Source organism: Onychomys torridus, chromosome X, assembly GCF_903995425.1.
Source record: "Onychomys torridus chromosome X, mOncTor1.1, whole genome shotgun sequence".
NCBI classification, from domain to species: domain Eukaryota; kingdom Metazoa; phylum Chordata; class Mammalia; order Rodentia; family Cricetidae; genus Onychomys; species Onychomys torridus.
The window spans coordinates 3,143,568-3,169,252 of NC_050466.1; the positions used below are offsets into that span (position 1 = coordinate 3,143,568).

Here is a 25,685-nt window from a genome sequence, read left to right on the forward strand (position 1 = left end):
TAGTCAGTACTTTGTGAAAAGAAGAATTAGTTAAAAAGAGATGAACAGAAGAAAGACATATAGCTTGTGTTTATTTTCTGTCTTTTCCACTCAACTACATGCCTCAAGAGGTCTCAGAACATGTGTAGTTACTCTGTTATGAAGTTTCAAAGCACATAGGAGATCAGACCTGGAGAATAAACAGGAGGGAACCAAAGAGGGAGAGAAGGGGTGAACGTTAAACTATGGACGAATTAAATCCTTACCTAAGCTCTATTCACGTATTAACTGGCTAATGATCTAAAGGTGTTTATTGGCCTCTTTCTAATTTCATGAGGGAGCACGGGTAGATGTAAGGTGTTTTCAACCTAGTGTGGCTCTTTGGGTTTTTATTCCTGTGCATGCCAAGCAAATTAATACAGAAGGCAAGCAAGGAGTTCCCACTCTCCTTTTCAAAACATGAAACACGTTCCACACTACCGGTCACCCACTGTTGCTGCCCTGAGTACTCAGGCATTTTGAATGGGAACTCCACTGTGACCGAGCTTGAAAGAAGACTTCCAGCTGTGTATTCTCTGGTACTTTAGCCTAGTTCAGCGGCTTCACAAACTTTATTGTGGATGCTTATAACCTAGGGCTCTTGCTGTAAATTTTGACTTTTTATTCAATAGGTCTGAGGAGAAACCTGCGGCGCTGCATTTTCACCCCGCTCCTAGGTGCTGCTAGTGCTGACCTGAGGCAAAGCCTCTGAGCACACAAGGGACTGGAAGTCATCACCTCGGCTGCCAGGTGTGCTGATGGCCAGCCTCAGCATCCCGGATCCGTGCCCTGCACGTCCCAGGCTTTCTGCAGGGAGGGGAGGAGCCGAGGGCGGAGCGGGAGGAGTGGCGCGGGCCCCGCGTGGGTCCTGCCTGAGGAGATCACCTCGGCCCCTTGGAGAGCCTCGGAGCTGCGGCGGCGCAGGAGGGGGCGGTTCGGCGAGGGCGCGGCCTCTGGGAGGGGGGGGACGCGCGACACGCATTCCTCGTGCTCTCCCGGGCCACTCGGGAACCTCGCGGCAGCCCGTTGCCCCACTGGGCCACCCTCTCCGCGATCCTTCTTTGCACCTACCTCCTCTTGTCACCTCCCGTCTCACCCTCCTCGCTCCATCTCCCCCCCCCCCCCCCCCATCGCATCCACAGCCATCCGAGCGCCTCTGAGAGCAGGAGGTGCTGCGCTGGGCTGCAGGGCGCGCCCTCCAAAGGTCCCCAGCTCGACATTGGGGTCCACGGGCGACAGCATGGACACCAAGCGCTGTTTCGCCAACCGCTTCGATGACTACCAGGGCAGCCTGCTGGCGGGCCAGTGCGAAGAGGCAGTGGCGCCCTTGGTCACCTCTACCATCGAACGCATCCTTCAGGAGCTGCCCCCGTTGGGGGGCGGCGCTGAAGCCCGAGGGGCGACGGCGGCGGGCAGCAGCTGCCAGGGGGGTCTGTACAGCGGCGTGGCCGGGGTGGCCTACATGCTCTACCACGTCTCGCAGAGCCCGCTTTTCGCCGGGGCCCGAGAGCGCTACCTGCGCTCCGCCAAGCGCCTCATCGACGCGTGCTCCCGCTCCGAAGAGTGGGGCGAGCCGGACGCCGACACCCGCGCCGCCTTCCTGCTCGGGGGCGCGGGCGTGCACGCGGTGGCCACGCTGGTGTACCACGCCCTGGGCCGCTCCGACTACGTGCAGCCCCTCAGCAAGTTCCGGGCTCTATGCGCCGTCTGCGCGCCCGTCTCCTTCCTGGAGTGCGGCTCCGACGAGTTGTTCGTGGGCCGCGCCGGCTACCTGTGCGCCGCGCTGGTGCTCAAGCAGAAACTCGCCCAGGAGGTAAGACGCAGCCCCGGCCGCCGGAGGGCGCTCGCCGGCTGCCCGCGCCCGCGGGGGTCCTGCTTTCCAGACTCCCCGACTCCCGCAGCACCACCCCTGGTCGTGCATCCCCATCTCTTCTTTGTTACTTCTTTGTCTTGAGCTGTGCTTTCTTCAGCCCCTTCTGCTTTATTTTCTGCTTTTGTCTGTCCCTTTCCCTGTTCTTTGTCCGCACTCCTGTTTGTTGGATAGCTTGGCTTTGCACTTTGTTCGTGTTTTTTTTTTTTTTTTTGCAGTGAACTTGACGGCATCACTCCAGATGCCTCTTTGCCCCATAGCTTTTTAGGGGTTGACCTTGTGGCCCTTAAAAGTGAGTGTTTAAAAACCGGGAGTAAAGTTTTCCTTTGACCGTGCTAGCAAAAGTATCCTTGAATGTTAGAGTCTAAAGTAATGGGACTTTTAGGACTGACGTGCAGGAAAGTTGCTTCTGGACTCCTGGGCCTGTAACCAATAGTAAGCTGCCCAGCTGTAGGTCTGGTGTGTGCACTGTGTTACCATTAAATTCACCCTGGGACTCATAATAAATATGTATCTGATGAGAGTATAGTCTTTTAAAATAACTGTTTATCGAATGCTTTTTTTTCCCCATTTTAAAATCAGCAGTTAGGTTGACCAAAGCCACAGCATTTGTGACCAGGCAGCTTTTCTTAATAAATAAATTTTTTTTCAGGGGCTCCTTGAAGGCGATTCAGTTTCACAACTACATATGTAGGCATTTCCCCCTGAATTGCCTTTGAATATAGCATGGAGATGTTAGAAGAAAATCTGCCAGTTCCTGTGGAGTTGAGGGAATAATAATAATAGTAATAACAAACTATAAAACCTCATAGTAACTAGAACCGAGAGACACATTCATTCATAATCCACTGGAACAACACACTGTTCTAGGGAGGAAGCAACACATTTAACTTGGGTAGATGGTGAGAAAGGCATTTGAAAAAAAAGAAAGGTATATGGAGTGCCTTAAAAGTGTAATTAGCACAAATAATCAGTAAGCAAGTAGACTTGATTTTTTTTTAAATTTATGTCAGGTAAGATTGATTCAAGCAGGGCAGCAAAGAGCCATGTGACAAAGTTGTCTTGAAATAGTTTGTTCTGCTTCTGAGTCATTGTTATCTGCTAGCTGTTTCCCAAGGGCCCTTCCAGTTGTATAAAACCATTTAGAAGGCCAGAGAGATTTCCATATCATTTGCATTATATTTGCATCTGCTTCCCAAACCCTGCAGTCTGATGGTAGGCAATTTTTAAAAATATTTTTCCCCCAGTTGTTTCCCTTCAGTCTGTTTCTTCTTTTGCCCATGCCTTCGAGGCTTTTCTCCATAATAGAGTGGCAGAGTGGAAAATCCCCCAGAAAGAAAGACCAGGAGGGCTCTGTACAGAAATGGTTCAAGACCACTCTAAAGCCCTGCTCCACAAAAACATTCAAGACCTTTCTTCTGCCCTCCTGGCCAATCACATCCGTCGTCTTTTAGTACTAATCAAAGTGAGGTCCTCTGGCTGCTCCCGTCCAAGAAATTCAGGCCTTGAATGCGCAGGGCAGGGACTGGCACACCTTCCCCTCCCGAACCCCTTGCCAGCAAACAGCTTTTCTCTCAGTAGATGATCCGTGAACCTTGATTAAATTGAATTTCTAACTTGTGTCATTTTTCTATAAATAATCTGTCATTGTGTCCCAGTATCTTTTTTCATTCAATGTCATTACATTCACCTTCCTCTGTCATTTCCCATAGTTATCACCCTAGTTTAGAGCCTCTCACATTATTTGACACATCTGTGCCACGTAATAAGTAATGGAATGAATGAATCACTCTGAGCTAGGTTTTTTCCCACTAAGCCATTCATCCACCTTTTTAAAAGCTAGCTTCTTAAAGACACTTCTCATTACGTCATTTTCCTGCTCACCATCCTTCAGTGGCTCCCTATTGCCTTTTCTCATAAAGCTGTGACAGTTAAAATGGCCGATAAGGCCTCACATGATCAAGCCTCCTGCGTACCTACTTTCCTTCTTACTCAGCGTTCAATAACCACACTGGCCTTCTGTTGTTTTAGGCATTCTCTTGTCTCTGGGTGTTTGGACTCTCTGTTCTCCCTGCCTGGAACACTTCCTCTAGGTGTTTTTATAGCTCCATGACCTTGGATAGATCTTTACCTCCTTAGTGAGACATTTCCTGTCAAACCTATTTAAAGTTACCCCCTTTCCTGTTTTTTACTCAATTTGTTTATTGATGTCTTCACTAATCAGACTATAAATTCCATAGGATGGAGATGTTTTTGTGTTACTGGAGCTCCAATGTTAACATAGTGCCTAGCACATGTGTAGGTACTTAACTTTTCTTTTTGTATTGTTGCAAATGTTGTCTGTGTACTACGTGTCTTGCCAATCTCCCTTTAAAACGGTATCTTGTTTATCAACATTTTCCTTTATGCTAGTGATTCTGGTGCTATGTTTAAAGAAAGCATTTCCTCCTTCTGGGTTCTCAGTAAATAGCTATTGAAGAAATGAATTAAATAAATTATGGGTTCTTATAAATTCTTATTCAAATCAAAATGACCCACTAGATCAGTGCTTTTGAAAACTTATTTTGCATAGGAATCACCTGCAGATCTTGTCGGAAAAATTGTCATAAATATTATCAATATATAGTAAACTATAGAAAATATTCTGATTTAGCCTTAGGATAGGCTCTGATAGTCTGCATTTCTAACAAGTCCCTTGGTAGGACTGATAAGGTTGATTCATAGATCACAATTTAGATTATAAGGCAATATGATGCTGTGTGGGCTTGGGTATCACACCAGCCATGTCTGTTAATTCATGCTGCAACACTTCATTGTATTGATTTATGAGACTGTAATTTAGAATGCTCATTACAATATCATACTCCTTTCATTATAAGGGCCCACAGAGGAATTTGTCTCAGGAGATGGAAACAAATAGATGCATTCTTTCTCAAAATTGATAGAATCAATTTAGTCTTTGAAATATGTCTTGTGACTGATTGTACTTCTCACTTTATGTTGGCTACTAGAAAGCATAAGGCCAGAATTATGGATCACATGCCCTAGAATACAATGCCATATGTATTTTCTTTTCTTTTTCTTTCTTTTTTCTTTCTTTCTTTCTTTTTTTTGGTTTTTCGAGACAGGGTTTCTCTGTGTAGCTTTGCGCCTTTCCTGGATCTCGCTCTGTAGCCCAGGCTGGCCTCGAACTCACAGAGATCCCCCTGGCTCTGCCTCCCGAGTGGAGTGCTGGGATTAAAGGCATGCACCACCACCGCCTGGCGCCATATGTATTTTCATACACCAACACTTACCTCTAATTTTTTACATTCTTAGATCATTCTTACTCCTTTCACCTAAGTTTTTGAAGTTTCCATTTGTGTTCATATAATTGATAAATGTTATATATATTATATATTATATATACATATGTATATATATGTGTGTGTGTATACACACACACACACACACACACACACACACACACACACACATATATATGTAGAGAGAAACCAAATCGCTCTATGTTGTATTTCCAGTGAATTCAACCCTCTTGAAAACACTTAAGGAAAGAGTGTTTGCAATGTGTAAGGGACATAGCCATATACAGTGAGTCACTAAAGTCCCAAGAAATCATGCCATAAATGAACAGCAAACTGTGATTTGATTGTAAGAATGATCTAAAGGAAGCAAACAGGAACTAAAGTGGAGGACGAAGTGAGAGAAAGCGGAGCTACGTTCGAGAGTGGATGGTAGAAAAGTTCCTCTGTGAAGGCATGTTATGTATGACTCAAAACTGGAGCATGAGAATTAAGTGGCCGCCCTAAGTGCAGCCATTCTGGCAGAGGGGCCCGCAGGAACAAGCCATCCAGGCTTAGAGGTCTCAAATAAATAAGAATAGGAGATAAGGAGGTTCAAAAGCAAGGAAGGTTCCCAGTGGGAGTAAATTAAAATCAGATTCCCTTGGGGCCAAATAAGTCAAAGTTAGGAGGTTGAATTAGTTTTATGTTTAATCAATAAGATTATTGATTAAATTATCAGTGATTTGAAAAAAATCACTGATTTTCTGAATGTTGAGTAGAGTGTCAATATTAAAAATGATAAGGGGATAGGGATGTAGCTCTTGGTAGAAGTATGTTTGATTAGCATGTAAGAAGCCCTGAGTTTGATCTCTAGCGAGCGAGCGAGCGAGACAGACAGACACACACACACACACACACACACACCTGCAAGAAGTGTTTATATGGCTCTTTTACAATCCTTTTTGCACCAAGAATTCCTTTGTCAGTCAGGACTTCTCAGGGTAACATTTACAAATATATAAATTAAAAGTTAGAACTACAAAAAGAAACCCATTTTAGTCAATCCAAAGACCAAAACATTCAAAAAAAATGTGATGCAGTATTAGGGTTTACAGTGAAACTTGTGGTTACGGTACATTAGAAACAGGAGTCAGTGATACTTTGAGATTTCTTCAACAATATATGATACACACATATCCGTGACTTCTGTAGGCTACAGTTATGAGTATTACTGGTGTTTGTAGTCTACATTTTTACAAATGTAATTAATTGTTTTGAGACAGACCTGCAAGGCCTGGAACTTGCTGTGTATACCATGCTGACCTTGAACTCACAGAGATCTGCCTGCTGCTGTTTCAGATTAAAGGCATGTACCCTGATACCTGGCCCAACGTTGTTTTTGGGTGGCTCCTTTGAGGCTGGGTCTTGCTGGCCTTTAACCCAGACTGACTTCAAACTTGTACCAATCCTCCTACCTCAGCCTCCCTTGATATAGCATTTTTAGAAACACTCTGGTCATCTCCAGCAAATAAAAAAACATGTGTAAACTTTGACTCAGTCTTAAAAATGGTTTCCTATATGCACACTTGTAAAGGTAGGTAACAAATATACAGAAAGATCAATATATACATTATTTGTATATATCTTATATGTACATTGTTTGGGTGGGAACTCCACTTCAACCCCTGGCACCCCTATACCCAAAGAGTCTCCCCTCCCCCATCTTTTTCCCTAAACCCACTCCTTCAAAGCCTGCCAAACACAGCTCCTTCCCCAGAGAGGCTCAAGTCCTCTCCACAGGGTATATAAGCTGCATCCCAGAAAATAGACATGGGGTTCTTCTGGTCTCCTCCCTGTCTCCTCTCTGCTGGGTTGGGGAATCACCCAGGAACGCTTTACCCATTAAAGAGGGCCTTTTCCTATTTGGTCTGATTTGGATTGCTGTGTTGGTGGAGAGCCTATCAGGGTGCAAAAACCTTAACATATATATATATATATACACACACACACACACACACATACATACATACATATGTGTGTATTCTTTTTAGCATTATTTGTGATAGAAGAGAAAAAAAGAAACTAGGAAATATTAGTGTCCATCAATAAGATTAAGTCATGTTGTAGTCACATAGAACCAAAATAAAGAGGTATTTCTCTATATAAGATTGGCAAAGATGTCCAAAGTATATTACAATATGTACATAAAAAGTACATATACAATATGATCATTTGTGGAGTGAAGAGATGACTTCAAGAACATATTGCTTTTGCTGAGTTCTAGTCCCAGCACCCAAATCAAAGCAACTCACAACTGCCTGTAATTCCAACTTAAGAAGGAGGATCTGACCGCTATGTCCTCCTGTAGTGCACATGCCCCTCCCCACATACACACACAACTGGAAATAAAATAAAGCTTAAAAATATGATTATCTGTACAAATGAAGAAAGCACACTTATGAAATACGCTTTTGTAAAAAAAGGAAATAACAATTAATAGTTCATAGAAAACTCATTTTATATTACTTGATTGAACTTGCTATATGAGTATAACAATAATGATTATTGAGAAAAATAAGGGCCCTATGGAGATTTCCAATTTAGACTTTCTCTCCACAAAATGTCTGGCTGTAGATCTCTGCACCCACTCCCATCTGCTACTGGAGGAAGCCTCTCTGATGATGACTGGACAAGCAGCTATCTATGAGTATAGCAGACTACTATTAGGAATCATTTCATTGATTATTTTTTGGCCAATTGTGTTTGGGTCTACCTTATGTCTCTGGGCTAAAACTTGGCTCTGCAGTCTTACCTCAATATGAGGGAGGGCTTTTGCCTTGTCACATTGTATCGTGGCGTTTGTTTGTTTGTTTGTTGTCTCTTAGAACCCTGCTCTTTTCTGATTGGATCTAGGGGAGGGGGGAGGGGAGGAGCGGGGAGGGGGAGGGGAGGAGCGGAGAGGGGAAACTGTGGTAGGAATGTATTGTATGAGAGAAGAACCTATTTTCAATGTAAAAAATAACAATAAACTTTACATGTAACCTGAAAAAGAAAAATAGGGAACGTGAACTGTTTCTGCTATAAAATATATTTCCAATATTTCCTAGCATACACTTTAATTAAGTTAATATCATAGCTTTTGTTTGATTAATGGCCAGGCAACCGCAAAATTAAAACACTCTACATTTGCCGTGGGGCATAGAGGTGACCTGGAAAGGGAAGGGAGACACCAACAACAGGAAAAGTGAGTGGCTAAAGGTATAAGTCACAGACAGATCATGCCAAGGAAAGCCAAAGGGCAGACAGTTTGGTAACCTCCCAACAGCCATTTCATTCCTGCTCTCAGAACCTGTGTCCAATTTTAGAGGTTAGACATGAAAGACAATTAGTGCTCTTAATCTTCCCTAAAAACTGGAACTGGCCTGGGACCAAGTGATGGGCAATGAGTCAGAACAGAAAGTCTTCTGGTATAGGAACATTCTACATGATCCAAAAAAAAAAAAAAAAAAAGATGCTGGGGAAAGCCACAGACTTTCCCCTCTCTACTTAAGTTATACAAGAGCATGATACTTGAAATGGCAGCCGCCATCTTGACAATAGAGGGATGACATAGGAGAACAGAAGTAAAAATATCTAGGAAAGGTATGGGTTCTCTTAAGTCTCTTTGGTTGCCTAATCAACTTAGGACTGGTTTAGCTCTCTACTTTTTTTTTTTTTTGTTAATTGATGTAATATATGTTCTCCTTATTCCAATCACTTTCCCTTGTTAGTTACATATATAATAAATATATAAATGCAACCTGATTAGTCAGTTTAATATTTCTTGTATGTATATGGTTTTCCCTCCTTTTTGGGGTAGGAGTCTCACTATGCTACATAAGCTGACCTCCAATTTCTGGGCTCAAGTGATTCTTCTGCTTCAGCTTCCTGTGTGCTGGGACTCTGGGTGTGTACCACTACATATGGATTCAATCATGTTTTCTTGGCCATTCTATGATTCTCAGATAACAGCATCCCAAGGTGGTGGTGTGAATGAGGATGTTTACCTAATATGTTTGAATTCTTGGTCCCCAGGTAGTAGAATTCTTTATGAAGGGTTAAGAGGTATGGCCTTGTTAGAGGAGGTATGTTATACTATCAGGTATGTTAGAGGTATGTTAGAGGAGGTATGTTATACTACCAAGTATGTTAGAGGTATGTTAGAGGAAGTGTGTTATACCATCACCAACCTTACCACATGGGCTCCATTACTATCTTCAGAATCCCCAGTGAGGGGACTGCGACCCAGGGAGGTTGAAGAATACACAGTTGGGCAGTGGTGGAGATGAGACTTGAGACTTGTTAAGTATGTGCTCTCAGTTGGTGGTTCTCTCATTTTAGCATTCACACAAACTGAGAATGTTGTTCAAAGTCAGGTTTGGGATTGGTGGGTTTATTGTGTGACCCATAATTCTGCCTTTTGAGAAAGCCGATGTATAATGTTGCAGCCATTGGTCTGTCAAGCAGTTGTGAATACAAAATCTCCCAGTTTTATGAGATTTCCTATCAAGTTTTACTGATTTATCCCAAATGTTATGAGTTTCATTATTTGTCCTTTACTAAGAACCACTTTTTTCCCCATGGATGCCGTAATATCAGCTTTCCCCTTCTCAGTTTATGCTGAAGGAAAGATCACTGCATAGCAGAGCACCTGACAAGTTTAGGGAGTCTAATGTTGAATGAATAGATGGAAGCATGGCCTTTTCCCCAGTAGATGCCATTTTCTGTTGGGCACAGATTTTTCTGTATTCTTTAAAGAATTGTGTGTAGTGAGGGGAACTGTGTGGGTTATTTCTATGTGAGTGAGTGTGTGCATGCACTACATCATGCTATTGTTCCTCTGCTTATTTCCGTGAGTCAGGGCCTCTCACCGAGTCAGAAGCTTGCTGTTTCAGCTAGAGTGGCTGACCAGGGGGCTCCCAGGATCACCTGTCCACAGCCTCTGATGCTGGGCTTATAAGCACATAACTTGTATATGGGTGCTTAGAATTCCAATTCGGGTCCTCATGCTTGCACAGGGAAGTACTGTTATTCACTAGGCCATCTTCTCAGGCCCAGAAGGTTTTGTTCTTAAAGGACCTAATTAGCCACATTCTAGAAATTTTGAATTATTTAATGATAACATGAGAAGAGGCTCTATTATAACATCCCAGATACAATAGAGAATGTGTTCTCAATACCACTTCTCATTTTAGAATAGTACAATTGATTTCACCTGTATGACAGAGAGTACTGCTTCTCCCTCAATACAAACTGAAATTGAAGGTGATTAAACATTTTCCTTTTAATCTTTAAAAATTCTCTGATGCAGTAATTTAACAGACATGATAAAGTCAAAATACTAAAAAAATTAGGTTTAGATATAATTTATAGCTTTTCATGCATTCATATATATTCCACTAAAGCTCAAATGTATTCTTTACATTATAACTACTTGAAGAGAGCTTGGTTAATTTTGTTTTGTTACTGAGTAAATTAGGAAAGTAAACACAGTAAAATCCTTTTTAGTATACTAAATTTTAAATGTACTGAATTTTGCCAATAATAAACTACTATTATGCTATAAGAAGATGTTTTTAATGGAATTGTATTTATTAATCTCTGAATATGAAAATGGTTGATTATATTAATTTCTCATTAACTTGTTGACTAATTTCACTTATGTTGATTAATGTAATGACAGGTGTTGATCATGTGACTGGCTGATACACAATAAATACACAGATTTCATCCAAGTGGAAGGGACATTTTTCATATCCCTCATAGAGTAGAAATGATCCCTGGATTAAACTGAACGAACAGTCTCCAATATGTCCAGTTGCTTTTTAGCATAATTCAGTTTCAGAAACTCATCTCTAACCTACAGTTTTTATACAGTTTTTAATTACGTACACAATCCTTCGGATATGTGGTTTGTTCCAGAAAACAAAACACACACACACACACACACACACACACACACACATGCTACGTATCTCATTCTAATTATGTTTTTTATGTATTCAATTACTAGGGAAACCTACAAAGCTAACAGACCACTCACACTTAGGGTGCTAGCCACTTGGGCAAACTCACCTTTTATGAAATCATCAGATCCATTTGTTTTGTGTAAGATCAGACCTCTATGAATAGCTTCAACCATTCAACTGTAGATGTAACCATCTTGTTCAATAAGAAACACAGAGCCAATTGCAGAGTTAAAAGCCAAGAGGAGCGGCAGTGAAGGGTAAGGTTTATAGCTCTTAACTATTGCTCTGGGAACAAGACGGTTACATCTACATTCAACAACTCCAACAATGAATGACTTTGACATGTTGAAGTGTGAGTATTGTTATCTGAGTTGTAAAGAAACTGTCTCCAGGTGACAAAGTCTTACAGACTTCCCTGGTAAGAGCATCATCTAAATGAGAGGTGGCAAAACAAATATTGGCCATAGCATTAGTGTGCAGTTAGATGTTACTGTATCCATCTGCTGGTTGGTTTCTTTACATGGAATAGATTCCAGTGCTCAGTGGTGTGTTGAAATCTGGTGTCCATGGCAACTAACGCATCTCTGGTCTCAAAGCAAGCACTGTGGGGACCAGCTGAATCTCTACTTATACAATGACTTCAGAAAGGAGCCACATTCTTAGCAAATTTTTCAGGTGTCTAAGCTCAAAGAGACTCAAAACACAATCAGAAAAGAAGTATTATCCTCAACATACAAATTTGCTTCTTGTTGTTTAAAAATTTTGTTTTGGTTATTTGAGATAGAATTACTACACAGCTCTTGCTGGTGTTGAACTGTGTTGGCTCAGGCTGTCCTCAAACTCACAATTCTCCTGTCTCAGCTTCCTAAGCACTGTGATTACAGGCCTGTGTCATCACTCCTAATATATTTTTTTGCTTTTAAAACCCTTTTCTAATTTGCCTGTGAGGTCAAAAGAACTACACATTATGTTACAAATTGTATCTGTTGCAATAGGTTGGGGTCTCAGCAAAGGTTTTTCAATGTGGTAGTTAAAAACAGCTTTCAGATTCACCAGCTTTGAGATTGAATCCTGGCTCCAGCACAGCCATTTGTTGACTTTAGATAAGCTACTTAGCGTTTTTGAGGCTTAATTTTCTCATTTGCAAAGTGTAATATCCAAACAGCACTGACCTCTTAGGGGGCTGGGAGGAGCCACTGAGGATGTGCTCATAATGTGTTTAGCAGAGGATCCTATAGGTATAGAGAGGGCTCGGGTATGCCAGCCATTCTTTTATTTTTATTTTTAATATTATCCCTAATGTGAAATGAAACTGTTGTCCAAATAGTACAGGTATGTTTTTAAATTCCTAGCAGTCTCTCTGATGTTCCCTGAGGTGGTTTTTGTGGCTGTTGTGTCCTGACTGGCTGCAAAGGGCTAGAGGGAAAGATCCTGTGCTTTGCCACACAAGAGATTAAGCTGAGCTGCTCAGACAGATTATGTGTCAAAATAAATTGAGTGCCTGGACATCACCCCTGAAATATGAACCTATGTGAGTCATCCTTTCCTCTGGGGAAAAGGCTCTTCCTTTCTGTTTCAAAGAAAACATTAGGTTCCTCACAAACTTAATATAGGGACTAGATTTGCTGTGTCCCTCGACGAAATCATCTCACTGATTTAAAGCTACTGTCATTATGCTAAGAAAATGATGTTGGAATGTTGATTTCTTATTCTATTCACCCCCCAACTGTTTTCCCTCTGAAGCTCATTTGTTTACATGGCATTAACTCAGAATTTTAGAGGAATTTTGATAATTGTTATTTGTTGAAGTTACAACTTCAAATAACTTTTGCTTAGCAAATGATCCAGACGATGTATATTTGGTAGCCTATTTGGGAAAAGGATGAATACAATTAATGATTCTTTCAAGGTATTTATTCAACCTGTAGAGATTGAAATGAATTGTTTTTGTATTAATTCACTTTCTGATTTGTGTCAGAAAACCATAGTGCAGTTCATTGCTGATTTTACAGACTAAATCTGCATTTCACTCTAGCTCCTATATATAATTGTTAATAATAATGCTTTTAGTACTAACAACTACTCTACTCTGCTGATTCAGAATTGGGACTTTTCTTTTTCCATAATCAGTGAGGTCCTGTATGTATTCATTAGTTCTTCTTATGACCTTCAGTATCACACTAAGTAAGTCTAGGTCTTGGCTTTAATCTGGGTGTTGATCTGTTACATTGGATCCTCTGAATCCAGTGCTTTTCCCAGGTGAGCGTGCATCAGAGTCCCTGGAGGGTTTGTGAAACACACATGGCTGGCTCCATCTCCAACATTTTGACATAGTAGGTACAAATCTGGGCATGAGCATTTGTACATTTATGCTCCTGTTGCTACTCCTGGTTTGGAAAATACATTTTGAGAACATCTTTAGCCTGAACTTGTGCAAGCATCACTGAAATGTGGGAACTAGATGGAGTCATGTGATAGTAGTGCCATAAACTTCTTATAGCCACCAAGAAAGAAGTCAAATGCTAGGACTTCCTGTATGCTAGTCACTATGACAAGGTAACACTTCTGTTAAAAGTAAAAAGTAGCTCATACAAAATCACAGTGTGACATGCAAATACTCAGGCTGAATTAATTGTGAGGACTTCGTGACATCCAGACAACTTGGCTTTTTCTTCAAAATCAGATCCCACCACACTGGCAGCCATGCTCTGAATCGAACAGCAAGTTAAAAGAGTATGTATGGCATTCAGACTCAAGAAAAAATAAGAGCCATAGATACTGATATTTGGAAGAATACTCTATCCTGGTGTAATTATAATTACACTGCCTTGTCACCCAATAGCCACCAACAATCCTTTCTTTCCATGAACCAATTTCCCTTTGAGGTTTTAACACTGAAACTGAACAAGCAACTCTCCATTAAAAGACATTTGATCTCAAAAGCAGTTATCTTAACAAACAAACAAGGAAAATTAAAACTTGGATGAAAGAGGTAATGCTAGAAACATGCTATTGTTTGGGTCTCCAGTGTCCTCCAGAGGCCCATTTTAAAAGGCTTTGTCCTCAGCTGGTGCATTGGAGGTAGAACCCTGCAGAAGACGGGCCTACTCAGATTTGGTTGTTTGTGGGGGGAAGAGATGTCCTCAAATGGAATTGTGGGAGCCAACCTCTTTCCCTTCTTTGGATCTGAGGTGAGGACTTCATCCATTACATGATTTCAGCATGATGTGTTGCCACACAACTGGGCCAAAAGCATCAGGCCACCAACTATGGGAAACAGAGTCATTTTTGATATTTGTCACAGTGACAACATGCTCACTAACATTGAGTTTATATTAAAAAAAAACTCACAAACTCTCTAAATGTGCAAATTGATATTTTCAGAGGGGAAAATGACCACATGTAGAGAACAAGTAGGATATTATTGACAAGGACAATCAGAGCAGAAATGGACTCTGAGCAATTAATATGTTAGCAGTAAAAATAATTCCATTGAAAGATGAGACTATAGTTGAATAAATATCCCTAAAAATTCAACCAAGAGACAGTAAGATTGATAAAATAAGAGAAGATTATGCCAACTTTGACTGGAGAAACATCACAAGGCCCCATCCCTAGAGGAAGTGCAACTAACAGCTGCTGAAAGAGGGAGCTAATTTTCTCCAGGGATGAGCCCCTGATAGGTTATCAACCTCAAGTGGTCAGCCCTAAATATAGCACATAAATGCAAAACTAAATGAACTCAGTAGGCTGTGTACACATGCATGTATATATGTAATAATAATTTAGAAAGGATTTGAGAGGGTTCATGGGGGACTTGATGAGGGGAAAGGAGGGATGGGAATGATGTAAAGACAGTACTCATGTATGGAATTTTAAAAATTATAAATTAAAGAGAGACCAATTAAAGGAATACTAACCTCTGTCTACTAGTCAGTCCCAATAAATGAATATGAAGTAAGTACAAAGGAAAAAGATGAAAAGTGAAACAAAGTGCAACCCGTGGGTGGCTACCGTTAAATGGTTCACAACAAAGTTGGATGTGGGGGGGAGAATAAAGAAAATATTTGTTTTTGGTTTTGGTTTTGGTTTTTCGAGACAGGGTTTCTCTGTAGCTTTGGAAGCTGTCCTGGAACTCGCTTTGTAGCCCAGGCTGGCCTCGAACTCACAGAGATCCGCCTGCCTCTGCCTCCTGAGTGCTGGGATTACAGGCATGCGCCACCACCGCCGGGCTAAGAAAAGATTTTTAAAGCTTCCAAAAAGAAAACCAGAACTGGTTTCCTGCAAGAGTTAATTGACACTGTATTTTCATAGCAACTGAGGAAGCTAGATGAGGAGCAGGAACTCCAAAATTTGAAAAGGAAACTACTCTCAATTGGGATGTTATAGTAGCCTGTGTTATCTGTTAAGTATAAAAGTAGAAAAAAATACTCTGATACTAAAGAGCCCAAAGCTCAAATATTTTTGGGCCACCCAAAAAAGGGAATGAGGCAAGAAATACAGAAGTGTGGGGGTCTGGGGTGGCAAAACAGGTGTGGTAACAGGAACCCCTCAGAACAGTGCGAAAGGACGTTTTAGATGATACCTGAGTATAAATGCCAAAAAGGAAAATGTAGGAGAGTGGAAAAGATAATCATCATACAAGCAATTCAAGGTAGGTGAGGAAGTAGCATGGCGATATTATGAGATAACTAAATAGTCATTAATAGATGAGAAAATAGTTCTATAAGAATTTCATTTTGCTATATGGAAGTGAGTCAGTAGAAAAAACATGGTTTGTAAAAGTGTTTTAGATTTTTACCTCAAAGGAGTTGGAATATGAGAGGTAGAGCAAGGAGGACCTGCCATTATTTTGGAAACCTACTGACAGTCTTAGATTAGCTATGTGTAATTTTCTTGAGAAATATGAATATCAGGGACATTTTCTTCACTGGCCTCACCTATATGGTGGGTTAAAATATCCCACAATTTATTTTGTCCTTCATACTAAGAAATTTAAAAATATTTGTTATATGTAACTAAGCTATCCAGCACAAAAATATTGAGGGATACATATAGCTAGCTAAAGGTTGCTGTCATTAAGCAAATTAGCAGATCCACCGTGTTAACATAATTACCCTTATTTTATTTTTTATTTTTTATTAGTTTTCAGACAATATATTTTATCATCCACACACTAAGTCCTCCCAGGTCCCCCTCCACACCTTCCAATCCACCCAATCTGATGTTCTTTATTCTTTTTTTTTTTTTTTGTGGCAAGAGCAGTTAAATATCATCTAGCAAGGATCTCAACCAAACAGTATAATTTTATTACCTGTAGGTCTACATTATGTACATTAACTCTTTAGGTCTCTTCAGCCTGCACATCTGTAGCTTTGTATCTCCCCAATAATGAACCACTAATCCTGGAGTACGTATATTGAATAATGAAGCCATTTATAAAAGAATGTTGCCAACCCATATTTAACATCAGAAATATGGTTTGCTATAACGCTTATATTCTTATAAGTCATACTCAATTGAGATTTAATTAAAATGATGACATTTCAACATTTTGAATTACTGCGAACTAAAAAGCACTGTGACAATTTAACACTTAGGATTGTGTCTTAGTGAAGTACTGAGTAAAATCATGAAAATAAGTTTACTAAACGTTCACCTGGGGGTGACGAGATTTTAGTTAAAATAATTAAAAGTGAAGGGACAGATGATTAGGATACAAGAGTGGTTGAAGCATTTATGTGATACAAAATGAGACAAAAATTTCTCATATCCATGACTCAGATGCTTCAAGATTTAAAATGCTTCCAATCCATTCTACTTGTAGTATCTAATAATTATATAAAGCAATATGTTGCCAGCTACCTTTTACTACATAAGCTATCCTATTTAATTTTCATGAAATCTCAAGTTAGAAATTACTTCTTTCATTTTTAGACTAGAAAATAGGAAACATTTGAAAGGTTAAGTAACTTTGCCAGGATATATGGTAAGAAGAAGGATAATTATAACACTTATTGCCTAAGTAGGATGCTTTTTAAACTTATTTTTCTCCAATTTCATATATATGATAATGAATTTGATCATATTCACCCCCATTATCAATCTCTTATCCTCTCCACCTCCCACCAGTCCTTTTCTTCTTTTCAACAGGTCATTCTTCACTAGGAAACTTTTTTTTAAAAGATTTATTTATTTATTATGTACACAATGTTCTGCCTGTATGTATACCTGCATGCCAGAAGAGGGCGCCAGATCCCATTATAGATGGTTGTGAGCCACCATGTGGTTGCTGGGAATTGAACTCAGGACCTCTGGAAGAACAGTCAGTGCTCTTAACCTCTGAGCCATCTCTCCAGCCCCTAGGAAACTTTTGATAGGCATCAACTAGTTGGGAATATAAAAAAAAAAAAGCTACAAACCAAGACCAACTCTGAGATTTATAATATCCATTGATAAGGAATTGAGTCAAGTCTAAAATCCAAGTTCTTCTCCAAAGTTGTGACCTTTTTGCGTCATTCATCTAGATTAACATAAATGTTAAATAAAATTTCCCATTCCTTGAGTATGTCAATAAATACTGACAAAATGGCAAATAATTTTTTTTTGTTGTTTGTTTTGTTTATTGAGAGGTTCCCTCAAGGGACCATTTGGAGCTTTTAAACCAACCTGAGGATTTTGGACCAAATTAATTACCTACAAAATCTCACAGAGGGGAGGTATCTGAAAGGGTACAGGAAAGACATTACCAAATAGAACATCGAAAAATAACTGGTAGGAAGCATTATGCCTACATAAGTAATGATAAGGTAAATCATTAGGCAGAAAGTTTCCAACATTACGTTTATTCCCTGATTTTCTTTTAATATTTTTCTCACATTTTACTCTTTCTCAACACTTTTCCATAGTGTCCTTAGCTGTTCTTTTGTGTGTACTGCTTACTGCACATACCATATTTATTTTCACACTGTATGGCTCCCAGGGAGCCTTTCCTGCTTCATATATGGGACAGCTATATTCTTTACTGCCATCAATGTTTTGCTATGACTGAGATGGGTACTGGTCAGCTCCCTGACAAAAAGAATAGTCTCTGTACTTATTTCCTGAAAGAAAGAATAAGGCAGATGAAATGCTTTTAATTTTATGAAATCTAGTACTACCTTTGAGACTGAGTTATACAATCTCCAGAAGGGAGGGCCATATTTTGAATCTAGCTCTTCACAATTGCTTTTTCTAAATATGTTTTTGCTCTCTGACAGCAGAAACACTTAGGATTCAGTATTTGATGGACACAATTATTGGTTAGTCATGAACATTGTCATATTTTTCACTTATAATCAGCCTTTCAAAAGCCACAGGATGGTAAAATTTTGCTTTTTTCATTATAAAATGGGAAATGTACTAGCTTGTAACAGGTCAAAATGATCCACTCATGCCATTATGTGATAACAAATAGAACTCTGTGATTGCTAACATTAAGGACACCATATAAGAAAAGTATAATTTTGGACTGCACAATGCCTTGCATCTTGAAAGTTTTTGTTTTGCTTTTAAAAACAATCTCCATTGTGTTTATACTCATGCAGGTAATAAAAGCCTATATATGTTTCTGGACCTTTTTTGTTTACTATTTTAAGGTTTGCAACTTTTCTTGACAAACTGAACACTAACGGATCAGCAACTAGAATTTCTTCTCTTTGTTTTTTTTGTTTTTTGGGTTTTTTTTTGTTTTTTTGTTTTTTAACACACTCACAATTTTCCTAAAAAGAAGAAAGGTAAACAAAACGGTGGCTTTGATTTTATATTAAAGCATCATCTCCCTAAACAGTTGTTAAATATGAATCATAAATCATGGATTAAAAATTGATTTAGCAAAGAAATGAGTATCTAATCACATCCATCCAGTAGTGAATAAACAAACCCTGGACAAATAATTAAACCATGTGTTTGAAAGAAAACTGGACCTTCAAAATATTTCTTGAACATATGCTGACTTAATATTTTTCTAATTTGGCAACTTGAGCTTTTAATTAACAAGGTGACAGTCTATATAGCGTAACTGTTGCTTTTTTATGTAGATTGCTCAACAGGTAATTCACCCTGAGTATGTCCAGAAGTCATATAAAAGTATTCAGTTCTTCCCCTGGGTGCAGATAATTGCTTAGAGGTTCTAAACTAACACTGCTGTGTCAAGAGGCTTTAAATATTTGGTTTTCAAGCTTTGGGGATCTTATGGTTTACATCAGGCAAGCCAGGTGTCTGTCCTGACACACCAAATGAAAGCCAAAGGCAGAAGAATAGTTTTATTTGTTAATGTTGTTTTATTAAAGAGATTTCAAGCCCAAGTTATACTGTTATAGTTAGCTTCAGCTGTCACCTTGACACAAACCTAGAGGGTCACTTTGGAAGAGAGAGCCTCCACTGAAGAACTGCCTCAATCAGATTGGCTTGTGGCCATGCCTGTGAGGCATTTTCTTAATTGCTAATGGATGTAGGTGGTCCCAGCCCACTGTGGGTGTTATTGTCCCTAGGTAGGTGGGTCTGGTCTGTATAAGAAAGGTAGATGAGCAAGGCAGGAGGAACAAGTCAGTGAGCACTGTTTCTGCATGGTTTATGCTTCAAGTTCTTGTCTTGAGTGCCTGTTCTGGCTTTCTTCAGTGATGAACTGTAATCTGTAAGTACAAATAAGCTCTTTCCTCCCCCAAGTTGTTTTTGGTCACAGCAACAGAAAACTAAAACAGATACTTTTTGAGTAGCCTTTTGTTCTGAAGTTCTGTCCTTTGGGAATTAAGATGCTGTGAATTGCCAAAGATTCCTTTGTTGTTGGCTTCTAGCCTCAATATGTTTAGTACACGTTTAATTTAAAATACCCCTTGTTATGTGCTGTGTGAATTTTGTATTTGTGGACTTATATCTTTAATCACTTCTGTCTCTTCAGACATTGACTCTCTCTCTCATTTTTAATAGTTACCTTGAGCTATCATTTATATGCCATACAATTTACTCATTAAAATGTACATTTTGGTGATTTTAAAATATTCATACAGTCAGTTCAGAATATCCCTATTATCTTAAAGGAAAAGGAAGCTTGAAGCTATTATCAGGGTCGTCTTTGGTATTCTCTATCCCCTCATCTGCCTCAACTGTGGTAGGCACCACTAATCTAGTTTATTTTCTACTTTGCTGAAGATTTTTCACAAAATATCACTCTTCATGACATTAAAAAGCACTGGTGATTTAGCATTTCTTTCTCTTAAAAAAAACAAAGAACACCCCCATCATTTTATTTTACCCATGTTAGACATCACTTTGAGAGTTTTGATACACTAATGCAGACTGTAAGAGCTAAATCCTATTACCTTCTGGCCAATAGTTATGTCTACATCCATTCCAATTTCAGATGTTACAGTGTGAAAAAGAAGTACATCTTGGAATTGAGAAAAATTTGTAGCATTGAGGAAAGGTTGCTTCTAGGCGTATAGTGCTATTCAGAGTGTACCTAGATGGCCAATGCTATTCTGAAAATATGTTATTGATCTACAGAGATGTAAGCACAAAAAAAAAATGACAGTACGTATTGAACTTTTAGACAATTAAACTGTAATTTTTTTGCCATTTGAGTCTAATAATACAAACTTAGGACTGGTGTTTTGTATGTCTCTTTTATTTCACTGTTCTGTAGCAGTGATCAATATGCTATTTTAGGAAAATAGCAATCCATAATGCATTAGAAATAAAATGGACAAAATAAAACTAGTATTTTACCAGTGACAGCTTTTATAATATTGATCCTAATGCTTCTCAAATATTGACATTCATTGAATCACCCGGAATGCTTAATAAAACATAGGATACTGGTCTTTATGTAGGTGTGGAAGCAGAGAGTAGGAGACTTTGCATTTCTACCAAGTTCACAGATGGTGTCCATATTTCTGGTTCAGGGATACTTTGAACATCTTTGCCTAAGATCAGCATACTGCTGGCTGCAAAATTTTTTTGGCCAAAGATTTCCAGTCTGGTTTGCTGTACGGAAGCTTGCAAAGCTCTTTAGGAAGGTTTTCTTCTTCCAGCAATCATGCTTGCATTTAGTGAAGTTAGACTAACTTCTCTAAAGCTCAGTGTGAATCTTTCCTTGGAGGCTGTTAGAACTCCACTGACTTTCTGAGTTGACAACCTCAAGAAAGGCTGAAGAATATGTTTGGTCATGTTTGATGAGATGTCCACAGTCTTCTTCGGAGGGCAAGATGTATGTTTTACTTCTCAGGTGCCATGACTGGGTGTAAATAAGCTTCTGTTTTTTTCTGAAAATGTTTTAGACAGTCTGTTGACAGCACTGTAGAATGTCCGACTGTTCAAGTAGCACAAATGCCTGAAGTAGCCCTTTCTTGTGCTTTAAAAGACACAGCACATTAGACTTTACATTACCTCATAGAGGTGACATGGCCACCTTCTTAGTGAAAATTTGCATTGCATATCCACAGCACGCTTTCCAGTAATAACGATTATCACATGTCATCCTGAAGAATATGCATTGACCTTAAAAGCTTTTATAAAGTGACCTTCAAGGGAAAATCATCTTTGGACTTGTCAAATACATCAATCTCTGGCGCTGCAAGCTGAGTAACTTCGCTTCCTGTCCTTCTAACTAATGTGTGAATCTCTGCAGTGTTCAGAGTCACTCTAAATATTAGATACTATCTGCCCTTTGGTGAAGTTGTAGGAACTAGCCTCCCACGATTTGGATTTTATAACCTGTTAGATTTCTTCTCACATCAGACTTATCTGGGAAACATAATAAATGGGGCCCGGGATTATGTATTTTTATAGGAGTCTAGTGATGCTAGTGTTCCTTAGTGTAAGGAAAACATGTGAATGTGGTGGTATTGTGTTCCCCAAAATATTGTGCACCCTAATAAATGTATCTGGGGTGAGAGAACAGACAGCCACTAGATACAGAGGCTAGAAAATGGTGGCACTCCATCTGTTCAAGGATACAGTCAAGCATAGTGACTCACGCCTTTAATCTCAGGGAATGACGGCAGAAAGAGAAAGATATATAAGGCGTGAAGACTAGAAACTAGAAGCATTTGGCTGGTTAAGCTTTTAGGCTTTGAGCAGCAGTTCAGCTGAGATCCATTTTGGATGAGGACACAGAGGTTTCCAGTCTGAGGAAACAAGATCAGCTGAGGAACTTGGCAAGGTGAGGAAGCTGTGGCTTGTTCTGATCTTCCAGCATTCACCCCAATAACTGGCCTCAGGTTTGTTTTTATTAATAAAACATTAGAACATAATTCGAATTCCTGCTACATGTGAAGTGGCTAAGTAGTGTGAACTTCTTTCATATGGCAACCCCTCTTGTGACCTAGTAAGTGGGATACTAGTGTAACCCTCCACTAGAACTTTAGCCTGGTCATCCAGAGGTTGTCTTTACCTGCACCTCTATATTCATAGAATAATAATAATATTTACCTTACTCTACAGAGAGTATTCACCTTAGAAGCCACTCCTTTTATGTCTTTATACTTGGGGATCTTTTTTTTACCTTAGTTGTTAAAATTTCCAAGTTAAGAAACTGAGGGTAAAACGCAATGACAGAACCTATGTGTACCATGTGTAAATTCTTGGAAACAATCCTCATAAAAATATTTCAGGTTTATTTCTAACAGAACATTCTGTTGCAGGGAAAGGTTATCATGAATGTCATACTGAAGGTAATTCTAAAACATTTTACCAGAGAAAACTTCCCATATCTAAGAAAAGACAAAATGAGGTCTTTGTAATGTGCTTCGTAATGAGATCCCCAGCTTTCATTTGTTAACCTTCAACTAGCTATCAGTGGTCAGTGGTGCATGAGATGAGTACTGCTGTAATCTAATGAGCATTGCATTATTTGGTTTTTGTCTCGAGTGAAACAGGAATAATCAGAAATGTTAATGCACTTATATATGGTCATCATACATACATAGACAATGAAATCTACTCAGATCTGAGGATGAATTCTCTCTTCTTTTCCTGTCCAAATGTATCATTTAGCAAGGTTTTAAGCTAAAAGTGGTAGAAAACCTGAGTTTCAGTCGTTTGAAATAGGATGACTTTTCTAATGCATAAAGAAGTCTGGAAGTAGGTAACCGTTGGCTACTGTTCAATGAATGAGTGATATTGGTGCCTTTGTCTGTACACTTCTTTTTCTGCTGAAGCTGCAGATGCCATGCCTGTGTTCAAAGCAAATAAAAGTGAACAGGTTCTCAACTTACCAGAAGAGCAAAAGCTGTCCAATAACTCTCTAGCCAATTTCTCCTCCAACCTGAGGCCACAACTGTCACATGGCCACACGAAGATAGCAGGGAAAGCTTGCATTGGCCTGGATTGCCTTGTAACACATTAGCAAACAAGAAAGACAATAGTAGCTTTCTTTAATTTTAAAATTACATTTATTTATTCAGCGTGTGTGCTTGGAGAGGGGGTCATGCCATCGAGAACAGCTTGCAAGAGTTATTTCTGTCCTTTTACTAGGTAGAACCTGGGTATTCAACTCAGGTGGTAAAATTTGGTGGCAGTTGCCACTGCCCACTGAGCTGTCTCCCAACCCCACAAATGACTTTTCATTACTGGGAATACAGTGTATAGTAGAGAAGTTTGATAGCAGGGAGAAACGAAGGTCAAAGGGGCTTTTGGTATCCAAATTCCTTTGTGTATAAGTGACATACATATGTGTACAGGATTCTGAAGGCACAGATTCTACCTGGATTCCAAAGAAAATGTAAATGGTGCTCACTTTCTGCATACAAATCTGCTTTTAAAATCAACAGCAGAATTGCCATAGTCACAATCATGGCGGTCCCCTTACCCTACCATCTTTTTAGAAAGTCAAGTGTTAAACAGCTTGTGTGGTCAGCTTAATGAATCCCTACTGATTCTGCAAGAAAACCTTGCATTATTAATTATAATTAGAATGCCTCTTGGGATGCTTCAAGATTCAGCTGTTGATAAAGAGCAATCAATAAGTTTTGTTTTTATAACGAAGCAGCATGGAACATGAAAATCTTGAGCTCATGTATATTTTCTTTTTCAAACTGTTCTTTGAATATTGACTTCTTTTGTTCTGGTACTTTTGATGTGTTTTTTTTACTTTAAGTTTTAGGTAGCCTTCTTTCCTTTTTCAACTAATGCTAATTAGATTTCTATTTGCCATTGCTAATTGTTGAGTCTAACTATTGATGTCCCTTCATTTAACCTTACTAAAATAATTTAGTTGTTAACTGTGATTTAATTCTTCTTTTGAAATTGAATTTTTCTTTTTTTTTCTTTTTTCTTTTTTTTTTTTTTTTTTTGAGACAGGGTTTCTCTGTGTAGCTTTGCGCCTTTTCCTGGAACTCATTTGGTAGACCAGGCTGGCCTCGAACTCACAGAGATCCACCTGGCTCTGCCTCCCAAGTGCTGGGATTAAAGGTGTGCTCCACCACCGCCCGGCGAATTTTTCTTTTTTTTAGCATTGTGGGTTTTTTCCTGTTCTCAATTAAAATTTTTTACAGTTAAAGTCACATTTTGCACTGTGGCTTTGTAATATTTTGAAGGTGATTACCTGGTTTAATCCTCTCTGTACGTTTTTGGCTCAGAATTAGTTCATACTAATAGATCCAGCACTCAGGAGGCAGAGGCAGGCAGATCTCTATGAGTTTGAGGCCAGCCTGGTCTACAAAGTGAGTTCTAGGACAGCCAGAGCTGTTACACCCTGTCTCAAAAAACAAAACAAAACAAAAACAAAAACAAAAAACAAAAACAAAAAACCAAAACCAAACAAACAAGAAAAGAAAAGAAAATCGATGTGCTTCAGAAATTGCCCTGTAAAGTTTTGCAGGGAGTGGTGAGCATGTGAGGACACAGCAGCCGCCTTCGGATAACATTTAGACTGAGATTGGTTCTTCCTGGAGAGTTTTCCCTTGCTTTCAAAAGGGAATTTAAAGTATCTTGTCCTAAATGATGAGCATGGTCCTGGTGAGACAGTGTGACAGAGCTATCAGAACTAGAACTTCAGGGAATTTGTTGTGGATTTCAGAGTGCATGACCATGTGAATTTGGAAACGAAAGGCTATTCTTTAACTACATATTGCTTCTGCTTTTCTGGTTGACATAATACCTCTAAGATTTCTCCCCTCTTTTCGTACCTGCACAAGACTTGGAGCTTGCTATTTTGGGTTAAGAGCTCTTTGAGTGCAGACCAAAGACCTCAAGCTCCGGAGGCCAAGGGCTATATTTTATCCCATTCACCACTATATTTGATGCCCATTAAATTGTTGAGTGAATGAAAAATATCTTACTGCAATTCTTAGAATTGAAAGTTGCATTGTGCCTGCATTCCTCTGTTCTTAACTTGTATCGGAAGACTTCATGCTATGAGTTTGAAAAGTTCTAGAAATATTTTCAACTTTTCTTTTTAGGGCACAATAATTAAAGGGGGTACCTTGTATGTCAGTAAAGGAGGGTGGAAGTGAATGGGATATGGAG

General features: G+C 39.4%; 1 protein-coding gene across 1 annotated transcript in view; it reads left to right on the plus strand.

The window, feature by feature from the left end:
* Positions 1–908: 908 nt before the first annotated feature.
* Lancl3 (LanC like 3) overlaps positions 909–25,685 on the plus strand; it is a 107,303-nt gene continuing 82,526 nt past the window's right edge. The window contains exon 1 of the mRNA XM_036174906.1: positions 909–1,831. Within this exon, the coding sequence (XP_036030799.1) occupies positions 1,259–1,831 (573 nt within the window). The 5' untranslated portion in view covers positions 909–1,258. The remainder of the gene's footprint in view (positions 1,832–25,685) is intronic.